Source organism: Asparagus officinalis, chromosome 10 (genome assembly GCF_001876935.1).
Source record: "Asparagus officinalis chromosome 10, Aspof.V1, whole genome shotgun sequence".
In the NCBI taxonomy this organism is placed as follows: Eukaryota; Viridiplantae; Streptophyta; class Magnoliopsida; order Asparagales; family Asparagaceae; genus Asparagus; species Asparagus officinalis.
Genome location: NC_033803.1, coordinates 50,360,629 through 50,372,266, shown reverse-complemented (window position 1 = coordinate 50,372,266; position 11,638 = coordinate 50,360,629). Strand labels below are relative to the sequence as shown.

The window sequence follows — 11,638 nt, the reverse complement described above, 5'->3', positions numbered from 1 at the left end:
TAGGCTAGTTTGATCGATCAGTGCACCGATACAAGTTCTAGAGCTAGAAAAGATCCGCTAGTCCAATGGCTAGGCGGTTTAGCCAACCGTTCAGACTAGTCTGGGAGAATTTTAGGCAAGAAACATGCTTTGAACCACGTACTCTATAATACTAGTGTCTCATCCACCGTCACTGCTTTGATCTAAATCACATCCTCGAAGCAAGTTAAATATTCAATCAAGAATTTTCTCGGAGTGCCACCCTTGGAATTCATCATCAACATTGTTCTTATTGATCATATCTTCACACTATGACAAACTAATCATCTTATCAACAATCGTAGAACAGAAACACAAACAATTATCAGTTTAACCATAAAACCTAGAAAGATTGAACCACCATAAAATCTTATGTGTTTATCCATGATTGCTTTGTTTAGTTTACTGTTTATTATTTCGTTGCTATACCTTTGATAACAAAACAATAATTAATTAAAAACTACAAATCAGTAACAATCTTATTCAACCTCTCTTCTAGGTTTGCAGCTAGATATGAATAGTTGAGCTTCACACTAGAGTGGAAGTCCCTCTTAGCAAAAAGGAAGAATAGATGAAGGAATATCTTTCGAACCGCTATTAACTCTTGCGTGATTATCCATGATTGGTTTGTTTAGTTTACTGTTTATTATTTCGTTGCTATATCTTTGATAACAAAACAAGAATTAAGTAAAATTGCAAATCAGTAATAATCTTATTCAACGCCTATTCCAAGCCTGCATCTAGATTCGAACAGTTTTCACATGTAAAAATACTTAAGACATCTTATTTGTTTTGCCCTTAATCATCATTAGGGCGTTTCCTCCTTTTTTCCTTTTCCCACCAGGTCTAAGTGTCTAACTGGGCAACAGATCATAGGATTTAGCTTTGTCATTTCCTTATGGTAATTAAGTTTGTTTTTCACATTGATACTATTTCCTGCCCTTGGAAAATTATTCCTACTTTGAGAACCATTAAACTTCTTAGGAATTGCATTACTATTTACAGCCATTATTACGAAGAAGCTAATCAATGCGCGGACACTCTTCAAAAATTATCTTAGGAATCTGAAAATGATTCTAGCAAGCATCCTTTCGATAGTATACCTGCCCGCCAAAATAAAAGGTTGCAAGCTTCTGGATGCACAAGAATACCCTTCTATTAGGAAAACATAGTCTTATTCAATCAATCATATTGTAAGGGGAAAGTCTCCCTTGTTTCTTTATTGCCACTTTTTTTTATTAAGGAATAATCCCTCTACTTTATGGTTCAGTTTTATGTCCTTGCTAAATTTTTTAATTAACAAAACCTTTAAGTCTAACCAAGGACCTGAGAAGTTCAGCTAAATAAATAAATAAACATTTTAAAATTGAAGGTTTTATTTGACATTAGTCCCTTAAATCTTTCATAATCATTGAAATTCCTATTAGGTCCTTCAAATCTTAAGTTATTTTAAAATCAATCCCTCAAATCATTGAAATCGTCTATTAAGTACCCTAATTCTTAAGTTATTTCCAAATTAGCCCCCCCAATCTAGAGCGAAAATCATAATTGGAGGAATTAATTTGAAGCAACTTATGAGAATTAGGAGATGTTAGTCCATAACTATAGATTTAATTTGGTAATCCTTCTAATTCTACTTGTTCTCTTGATTGGAGGGACTAAACTGGAAATCAGTGTTTTTAAATGCGCATCCAGGCGCGCGCCTCGGGCGCGAGGCGCTTCGGCGCAGCGACGCAGCGCCCCGCAGCACGTGCGGGGCGCTGCACTTGCGTCGGCGCGTTGCGCCTGGGGAGCGCCCCGCAGCGCCGACGCCTTCAACGAGGCGCGCGCGTGGGAATATTGGAAGAAATGAAATGTTTATTCAATGGGTTATTGGTATAAACCCACTTCAACGAGGCGCCCGATTTCATTTTTATGTTCTGTCGCTCTTCTCCCACTCCAAATCACGAAGAAATCGTTAGGGACCTAGGGTTATTGGGTATCCCTCGGCAGCAACAAAGCAACGATGCGACGCGACAGGCGACGGGCGACAGGTGACGGCGAGCGGCCGACATGCGACGCGTGATCGGCGACCGGCGAGCGGCGAGCAGGTAGTTATTCCTCAACGATGTTTTCCTGCTCTTTTTTTCTTTTCGTTTTTTGGTTTTCTTTTTTTTTTCTTTTCTTTTTTCTTTTCTTTTTGTTGTTGGGTTATCGTTCTCTGCTCCTCAGAGATGTTTTTTTTTCTTTTTTTTTCTTTTCTTTTTTTTTCTTTTCTTTTGTTGTTTCGTTCTCTTTCTCTGTTCCTCAGAGATGTTTTATTTTATTTTTTTCTTTTCTTTTTTCTTTTTTTTCTTTTCTTTTTTTCTTTTCTTTTGTTATTTCGTTCTCTCTCTGTTCCTCAGAGATGTTTTTTTTTCTTTTCTTTTTTTTCTTTTTGTTGTTGCGTTATCTTTCTCTGCTCCTCAGAGATGTTTTTTTCTTCTTTTTTTCTTTTTTTTTCTTTTCTTGTTTTCTTTTAGTTTTGCGTTCTCTTCTAAAATTGTTAATTAAGTTCACTCAACTATGTTTTTTTCTTTCACTGCTCCTCAACGATGTTAAGTGACTAAACTGTAAACTGTTAAAGTGTTAATTAAGTTCCCTCTTCTAAAATTGGTTTGATTTTAATATTAACTAACTTACAAAGAGAGACTTAATGTTAATTATCTTACTTTTCCTAGCTGTTAGTTTTTAATTTATTTTTTTATTATTATCGCTCTTGAGTCTTGACTGTTAAACTGTTTTTTTTTTTTCTTTGGCTTAATATCAATATGTAAAATTGCAGAGTCATGATGTTATGAACTAATTGATTGCTTCTTAGTTCTTATTAGTTAATAATACATATCAGTCATAATTGTTGAAAATTTTCAAGCTTATTGTTGTAGTACGAGTACTACTATTTGATTTCCTGTGCGAGACTGCGAGTATTGATTCTTGCTATTTGAGCTAGATGTAGTGCTACATGTTGAAACTTGATTCGTCATTTGTAACCTGTAAAGAGGAAAATAAAATTTTTGTAGTCTGGAGTGCGCCTCGCTTCGCTCGGGCGCGCGCATCGCCTTGCGCCTTGCGCATGTGTGCGTAAACTGCCTTTGCGCCCCGCATTGCGCCTCGCGCATTGAAAACAATGCTGGAAATAAGTTAAGAACTGGAGGACCTATTTGCAATGTCAATGATTTGAAGAACTAATTTCAAAATAGCTTAAAATTTGAGGGACCTAATAGCTATTTCAACTGTTTGATGGATTAATTTCAAAATATGAAAGATTTAAGGGACTACTATCCAAAAACACGCCATTTGAAAAGAGAAGTTATATACCTGAATTAGACAAAAATCCTCACTCTTCATATACTGTGAAATCAACAAGGTAATTTTTTGTTTTAAAAGCTGATTGCACTTAAAAATTCTCTTTTATACTCTTAAATAGCAAAAACTTGAATCTTAACTGTAATGTGTAAAATAAATAATAAAAATAAAAAGAAACTAAGTAAGCATTTAGAGATCAAATGGATTCAGACTTTTACTGCAAACTGAATTTGGTATTCTACTTATAGCATATCATGTTTACTGATGAGGGGTTATCAATAAGAAATCCTGAAATAGGAAGTAGAAAAGGATAGTTATGAATTAAATAAATTAAACTTTGATGTCAATGATGCTCAGACAAGCAGATCCTTAAGGACATTAGTCAGTGGGCAGAATATATGCTAATATTCTAGATGAGGAATGGCTGTGATGGATCTATAGTACAAAAATCTATCCACAATCAACCCAGACGATTATACAGTTGAAAAGAACAAATATGGCATACAGCCCAAAAAGAATGAGGTACCTTGATTTCTGCATGAGGAATTCCTCTAGCTGGTGCAATTGGATCATTAGCAGCCTACCAATCACAGGGAAGATAAGATATAACAATAGAAATATATGGCAAGCAAATATAAATATGCGTGGAAAATACTTTATATAAGTAATCAGTCCTAGTTTTTAAACTGAACAAATTTTCAAAATAGCCCCATTTAATTTTTTTATTTTTAAAATCGACCCCTTTTTTTTATTTACCAAAACCGACCCGTTTTTTTATTAGCAGCCTAATCACCCTCCTAAACAGTCGGGGTTAGCAACCCCGACTATTTAGGAGGGTGTTAAACCCCAATTAGAAGCCTTAAACCCTAAAAATTTATGTCCTAAATAGTCGGGGTTGGCAACCCCGACTGTTTAGGAAAGTGATTAGGCTGCTAATAAAAAAAATGGGTCGGTTTTGGTAAATAAAAAAAAATTGGGTCGATTTTAAAAATAAAAAATTTAAATGGGGCTGTTTTGAAAAATTGTTCTTTTAAACTCATACGAAATCCATTTCGATATAATTTCTCGTGTAATTAGTCAGTCTTCATAAATCACCTAAATTTATGTATACATTGTATGATAAAGCGGAATATATTTATCCTACAGGAGAATGCTAATAGAACCATATGATATGAATATACTTTATATTTTAACCACAATTTATAACATTAGAAAACAGAAATTGCAAATTACTAGCACTGAACATCAAAAGCTGGGAAATTGCAAAATAATAAGTTACTTTCATAACAGTGGGCTAAAATATGCTACTGTGATACATTTACAAATTACAAATAGATAAGAGTTAGAACTTTCTCCAAAAACAAGAAGAAAAAATAAAGGGAACTAAGTTAAGACACAAGATGAAGTGCTATATAACTTCCAACCTGTGAACATATTCAGCAAAGATTATCACAAACTAAATAAAGAAAAGACAATCAGCAAAATGGTTTGCTTGCTTGTATATAGTACTACTTTGCGATGACAGTTAAACAGCCAAGTACCAGAAGCATACACTTTGTAGTTAGATTTAGAAACATTTCTAGTGAATGCAACTCTGTGACAAATGTACGCTGGCTAAGAAAGAAATCAGTATGCTGGTTGCGTGCGAAAAAGAAACCACAGTGGGGCACCATAAAGCAGCCTGAAACTGATATCTTTCAATCCCATGCTGTTCTACATTTGACCAAAAACAGTATATAACTTTCCTGAAGTGGGGACAAAATTTCCACTGGGGTTTAGGCTCAAATTTAATGCATGGGACTGAAACCATGGTGTCAACCAATTTGTGGAATGCAGGATCGAAGTCTGTTTTGCTGGAGTGGCAATTTATCATTAAACAGAAAACTTACTGAATTATCATTTTTCCTATTGAATTGATGCAAAACGGCTTTCGAAGTTCAATAGGCAAGTAGAACTGTATAAGCGTTGGAGAAGAGTCAAACCAGTTAACGTCATTTCATTGAATAAAATGCTCATCTAGCTAAACTGGAACATAGAAGCTATGATTCAAAAAGTGGGAGGTCTCTTTAAAATCTGCTAATTCTTTTAATCCCTATTTTACTAAGTATCGAGTCTGTTTTACTAGGAATCTTTTAGCTTGTTTTATTTTGTTGACATTATGTTGGGAAAGTAACTCGATACTAGAAAGAGAGAGTCATGTCTATTGATAGTAATACAAATAAAATAAAAATTCCTTAATCTTTCAACATAGGACTAAATAATCATTCTAACTTTCTTAGTATACAAACTACCGTAGTGCTCCTCTCAAGTCGGACAAAAGAGGTTTTTCGATATTAGCCGCAATATCTTCAATATTTTGAAATTAGTCCCTCCAAATCTTCATATTTTAAAAATACGCACCCAAAAATTAAGTGTTTTGAAACTAGTCCCCCTCATATTGTGAAATTAGTCCACCAAATGTGTTACAAGTGTTTTGAAATTAGTCCCTCTAGTTAGCACAAGGTTCAAACATTTGAGGGACTAATTTCAAAAAACTTAAACACATTTGGGGGACTAATTTCAAAGTATGAAAGATTATCACTATTTTTACTAGAATATTAGCAACTAAAGGTTGCTAATATTTTATTCAACAGGTTGGACATTTTTTATATGGATTTTTTCGATCTTAGTCCCCTACATCTTTCATATTTCGAACCTGTGGATAAGAAAGAGTGATTGAAAACAAAGCATTGTCTACGTGTGTATCCTTCGGTTAGATCACAATCTACAATTGTTAAGCTATTAGTCTGAGACTGAAAAATGTAAAATTACGGAACAATTTAACTGTCTTGGGAGCATAAAAACCAAGGTCAAGGATGCAGTTTCCTTTCTGACAAGAATCAGACAAATGGCTGTAACAAGCTCTGGTTATGGATCTTTTTCTGGTGGCTCACTTCATAACTGAGGTCCCCACAGATGGAAAAATCTGGAAAAGTAAAACTTAATCGCTTCACGGTTGTCCTTGCTGACACTTTGGGCATACCCCAAATGTGTCTACAATTCCTTTAAAGCTTAGTAATGTAGAATTCAAGCAAGATTTCAGCACAATGGTTGTTCCGCTCACTCCATAAATGAACAAGCCAACCCGGGATCCTTCTTTACCTAAATTTAACTGTAATTAGCATGATCTTTCAACTTTTGCTAGAGGCATGATTGTAATCAGGAAGGTTTCATGCACTTGGATATCAATCTTCTTGTCCAGTTACAACTGAGAGGCTATATACCGATGAAACTGTGAAGTCTTGGCAAAGAAGTTTGCACCTTTTAGGTCATGTAATCTAAAGTCATTCCCTCCGAAGTTTCCATAGACTAAGAAAAAGACTAGATGTAGGAGTAGATGATTTTCCATAGTGACTAGATTAATCTCTCAAAGTATATATAAGCAAATGAGCAAAGCTTCATTGTTCACGAACATGGAAAATATTATGATACTCAAGACTCTAATAGGCTTCAGTACTGATTATCCATCTAAATGAAGTCCAAGAATGCAGTCATTTTGACATATTGATAAGCAGACTTACAACAGCTGTATCTTCACTATGAATAATTAAAATGAATGCACAATCAATCAGGCCCCTCAGGTGTTGAGCAATTCAGATGGAATTTTGTTTGTACAACAACAAAAATATGCAGCAAGTTGCATACTATGTTTTACTATTTCAAATAACAACAACAACAACAAAGTTCATCACAACTCAGGAACCATGTTATACTGTTTATAGTAAAATTTTGTGCATGTTTGGCAAACAAAGGATAGGCTTATGTAGAAATCAACCTTTCAAAACATTAAAAAGCAAAAAATGAAAGGTTCAACCAACTTCAAAGAGGAAGGCTCATGAAATGTTAATAATGTTGAACCTAATTACCTGTATGCATAACAAAGGTGTTCTAACATGCTCAATTGTCCTTGAACTACTGGCATTGAAGTAGTAATCATCAACTGACGTGAAAGCAAATGAAACTGCCAACAAGGACAAGAAAAATAAACTCCTTAATATATTTTCTTCAAAAAATTAAAAGGGAAGCATGGAATCCAAAATAGATTACTTACATACCGCGAGTTAACCCTTCATCAAATTCTCTGACAGTCCTGGCATTAGCCGCCATAGGTATATTATATTCACCATCAAGGCCTTCAAATAGAAGAGCATGCCTGAAGATTAGTGACAGCAAGAAGGAAGATCAGTAGCTGAAATTGGATATCAGATCTTTAAGGAATCATAAAAGGTAATAAGAAACTGTAAGAAAACATGGTTTACTTCTTAAATATTCTTCTCAAAGATCTAGCAAGAGCTTTGTCATAAACATTATTGAAGCCCTTACGGAAATCCTCATCTGCAATTACCAAATTGAAAGGATTACACAAGGATACTGCCCCTGAAAGAGCATGCTTACGAGATTCCTGCAACAAGAGGAAAAACAAATCAAATATGCATGGAATGTAGTAATACAACCATAGAACATCGTCCACAAGGGAGAACCAAAACATGCACCATAGGGGAAAGTATACTAAATCAGGGTATAATAGGATACATACTTTTTGTTTGTACTGATAATATGATACATACCTGACCCAGGAAGCGAACAAGAATATTAGCACCAAGGGACCAGCCAACAGCATATATATTGGATTTAGTATAACGTGCTGAAACATGATCCACAACTTGACTGAGATCATCTGTAAACGAAGCTGAGTAAAACTGCATTTAGACAACGATTTATCAACAACATGCGAGAGCCAGATAACTATTCAAAAACATACATAGATGTCGTGTGAAGAAAAAGTAAATAAGAATGTAAATCTGAAAATAAAGGAGGCAAATTGCTAATCCTTTCTGACATTTATGATAATCGAAGCACATTCTTTAAGCCCAAAAGTCATTTTAGCAAATGGAACAAAAAATTGATTATGCATATGTTTAGAAAAGGTTAAAGTTAATTTGCATAACCTATCACCCACATGGCAATGAAGACAGGCTTCCAAACATTGTGACCAAGTCAGGAGCAAGAAATCTTCATTGACTAGGGTGCAATGGGATGAAATATCTAAGCCAGATATTTTTCCGTCATCTAACAATTTTGTTCACTTAACATGTGTTTACGGAATCAACTCCAGACATAGTGACCATGTTCTATACAGGTGGGTTCTCTCTTTATAATCTCCGTTATACACTGACATTAGAAACTCTTTATATCTTTCCAATTTACACACCCCAAATTGATTTTTTTATTCAATACTAAACAACTCTAATTCCATTTCTTACCACTGACAATAAACATCTGCCTAAATAAATATTGAAGAAATACATCAGTTTTAAACTAGTGTATTTGAACTTATGATTTTGGCCAAAAGTTCTTCCCTTTTCTTAACAAATTACGTCCTGGTTCAATCTTCTTTTTTTTTCTTTTTTTTCAATAACTAATTTTTTTGCCTTTTTCCATTTCTTTCTTCTTTTTTTAATATTTCATATCATATATATATAATAAAAGAGTTACGCAAAAGCCCCTCTCAGCCTGCAAAACAGTCCAAGAGTGCACCCAAAAGAAGTAAGGCATCCCTTCACTTTGTACAAAAGTAAATTATGAGCCAACAAACACATAGGCTCCTGAAGAAAGGTGGAAAGAAAGTTACATGTAAACATCATGGATCCAGTTAGCGGTCACGAGTATAGAACATACCCATCATGTCGAGCCAGAATATGCATAGGAAGAGAGCTACATCAAAGAAACATTGAATCTGAGTTAAGGAGTGACACCACTTGGATAAGCTATCAGCAACAAAGTTAGCTTCCCTGTGGCAGTGGAGCACTGAAGTGGCATGGAGGTGCTGGTTGCATGAATTTCCAGCGATGGTGCAGCTGCCAATAGGGATTCGGCTGACCAATACTAGTGACTAGGCTTATAGAGTCAGAAAAGACAATGGAAGGATGGAGACCCATCTCATAAATTAGTTCAGCTCCTACTGCAAGAGCTTGGATTTCTCCTTGCAGAGTAGTGCCTGAAACCATCATAGCCGCAAAGGAACTGTCCCTCATGCTGATGATTCCTACAGGATCCGTCGACATTAAGAGCATACGAGTTCAGGGGGGGAGGGGTCCAGGCACAAAGGAAAGTTCTTTTGGCCAAAGGGGATCTCAGGGCAATGCCAATAGCAAGTAAGGAGTCAATGCCATATTTGGAGGACTTCATCTTAGGCTTAACGAGGTGATCAATGTGCTGCAAGGAATCAATAATCACCAATCTAGCGTGCAAATGACTTTTCTTCATACCACCATAAATTGTGTTGTTTCTATAGCTCCATATTTGTTTGCAAATGGAGATACAAGCTACGCGCCCCATGATAGATAAATGAGAGTTACCTTTACAGTTCGTGAACCACCATATGATTCGGGTGGTGATAGATTGCTAAGAAAAGTAGGGGGCTGCAAAGATACTCCAAAATAAGACCATAGAGCAGTAGCCAGTTCTCCATGAACAAATAAATGATTCAGGGACTCAACTTGAGGGTTAGAGCAACCTATGTAGCACGGACACGGATCCGACACGGCCATCCGACACGCCGACACGAGGCAAATCCTAAAAAATACATAGGATACGTGTGTTCGACACGTGTGTCCGACACGGACACGACACGACACGGCTTCATGTTATGCGTGTCCGTGCTTCATAGAGAGCAACATACACATTTAGAGGCTATAGAGACACCACAATCCTGAGCTCGTGCGTCAACAGGAAGAATATTGTGGAAAATTTTCCAACATATAACTTTTGCAGCAGCAGGCACAACCGAAGACCATATATCCCCAAGGATTTGAACAACAGGAAGGTGACTATGAATTGAGTTCCAAGAAGATTTAGTTGAGAAGTTACCAACCTTATCAAGAGTCCAATGTCTCATCAAGAACCTAGGGGCAGTAAAGAGTATGCACCATCGCTGGGCCAATAGTGGGAAGGAGATCATCAAAAGACCAGGCACCATCATGATAGAAATCCATGAGTTTCAATTTGATATCAGCATTTGGATTGAAGATATCAAGCTGAAACTCAGGGTGCCACCGATCGAACCAGAACGACATGTTGCGAAGTCGACAGACCAGGCACAACATGATCCGCAAACTCCTTTTTGATAGAGAGGATATTTTTCCACTCAACAGAGCACCTTTGAGGCCCAGACCATGCCATAGGAGATAAAAGGACTTTATATTTATCCTTCACGAAAGTGGCCCAAAGAGAGTTTGATTGACATATATGCCAACATTGCTTTAGGAGAAAGCCTCTTTTCACATCAGAAAGCTTCCTAATGCCCAACCCCTCCTTCATTCAGAGGAAACATAAATTTGTGCAACGCTAGCCAGTGTGTAATAGCCCCAGATAAAAAAATGATAATATATATAATATTATTATTATTATTGTTACATGTCGGTGTTTCTCACCGCCTTCCCCTATCGGTGGTTATCACCGCTTTACAGTAATATATAATATATATATATATATATATATATATATATATATATATATATATTATATATATAATGGAGAATCAGAAGCAAATTGGGGTTAAAAAAAAGAAGAAGAAGAGAAAAAGAAAAGAAAGGAAGAAGAAGAGGAAGAAGATTAAGGGAAAGGAAGAAGAGGGGAATTTCACCTACAATCCAAGCCCATCCAAAGGTATAGACCATTCTCCTTGATGATTTCTTTGATTTTAAGGGATTAATGCTTGGTTTCTTAAGGAATTGAACAAACAAGATAGTAATAATAGAAACACATATCTGACCGCCGATGAGAGTAATCATCGACCCAATCGCCGGGGAGCCTCGCCTTGGGATACCAGCCCGACGACGACGCAAGAAGTGGTCGCGCCGAGAGGAGAGAGAGAGAGAAAGAGAGAGAGAGAGAGAGAGAGAGAGAGAGCAGAAAAAAAAAGAAACGGAAAAAAAAGAAGGGAAAAATGTGTCCAGGCCCCAAAAGTAGAAAGTTCATGTGACCCGCCCCTTTGTATTCTGACCCATGTGTATAAGCCCCAAATACACACTGTATTTGTGTTAAGACCCCAAAGTATCGGGCCCTGAGAAAAGCCCAACAAAAGTTACGAATTTACCCTTACATTTGCTAAGCATGGTAACTGCGCCCATCCCTTTAACCCCATCTCATCTCTCTCTCTCCTCCTCTATCTCTCACATTCTCCTTCTCTCTCACTTCCGTCATGACCACTGAAAATGATCAGGACCTGGGGAGGTCGTGGAAGGCGAAGGCGAGA

At 36.4% G+C, this 11,638-nt stretch overlaps 1 protein-coding gene across 1 annotated transcript in view; it reads right to left on the bottom strand.

Moving 5' to 3' along the window:
- LOC109826725 (embryogenesis-associated protein EMB8-like) overlaps positions 1 to 10,457 on the bottom strand; it is a 20,218-nt gene extending 9,761 nt beyond the window's left edge. The window contains exons 1-7 of the mRNA XM_020393741.1: positions 10,311 to 10,457; positions 9,741 to 9,803; positions 7,950 to 8,081; positions 7,641 to 7,783; positions 7,437 to 7,534; positions 7,248 to 7,342; positions 3,869 to 3,922 (exon numbers count right to left, since the gene is read on the bottom strand). Coding sequence (XP_020249330.1) covers positions 3,869 to 3,922; positions 7,248 to 7,342; positions 7,437 to 7,534; positions 7,641 to 7,783; positions 7,950 to 8,081; positions 9,741 to 9,803; positions 10,311 to 10,457 — 732 coding nt within the window. The remainder of the gene's footprint in view (positions 1 to 3,868; positions 3,923 to 7,247; positions 7,343 to 7,436; positions 7,535 to 7,640; positions 7,784 to 7,949; positions 8,082 to 9,740; positions 9,804 to 10,310) is intronic.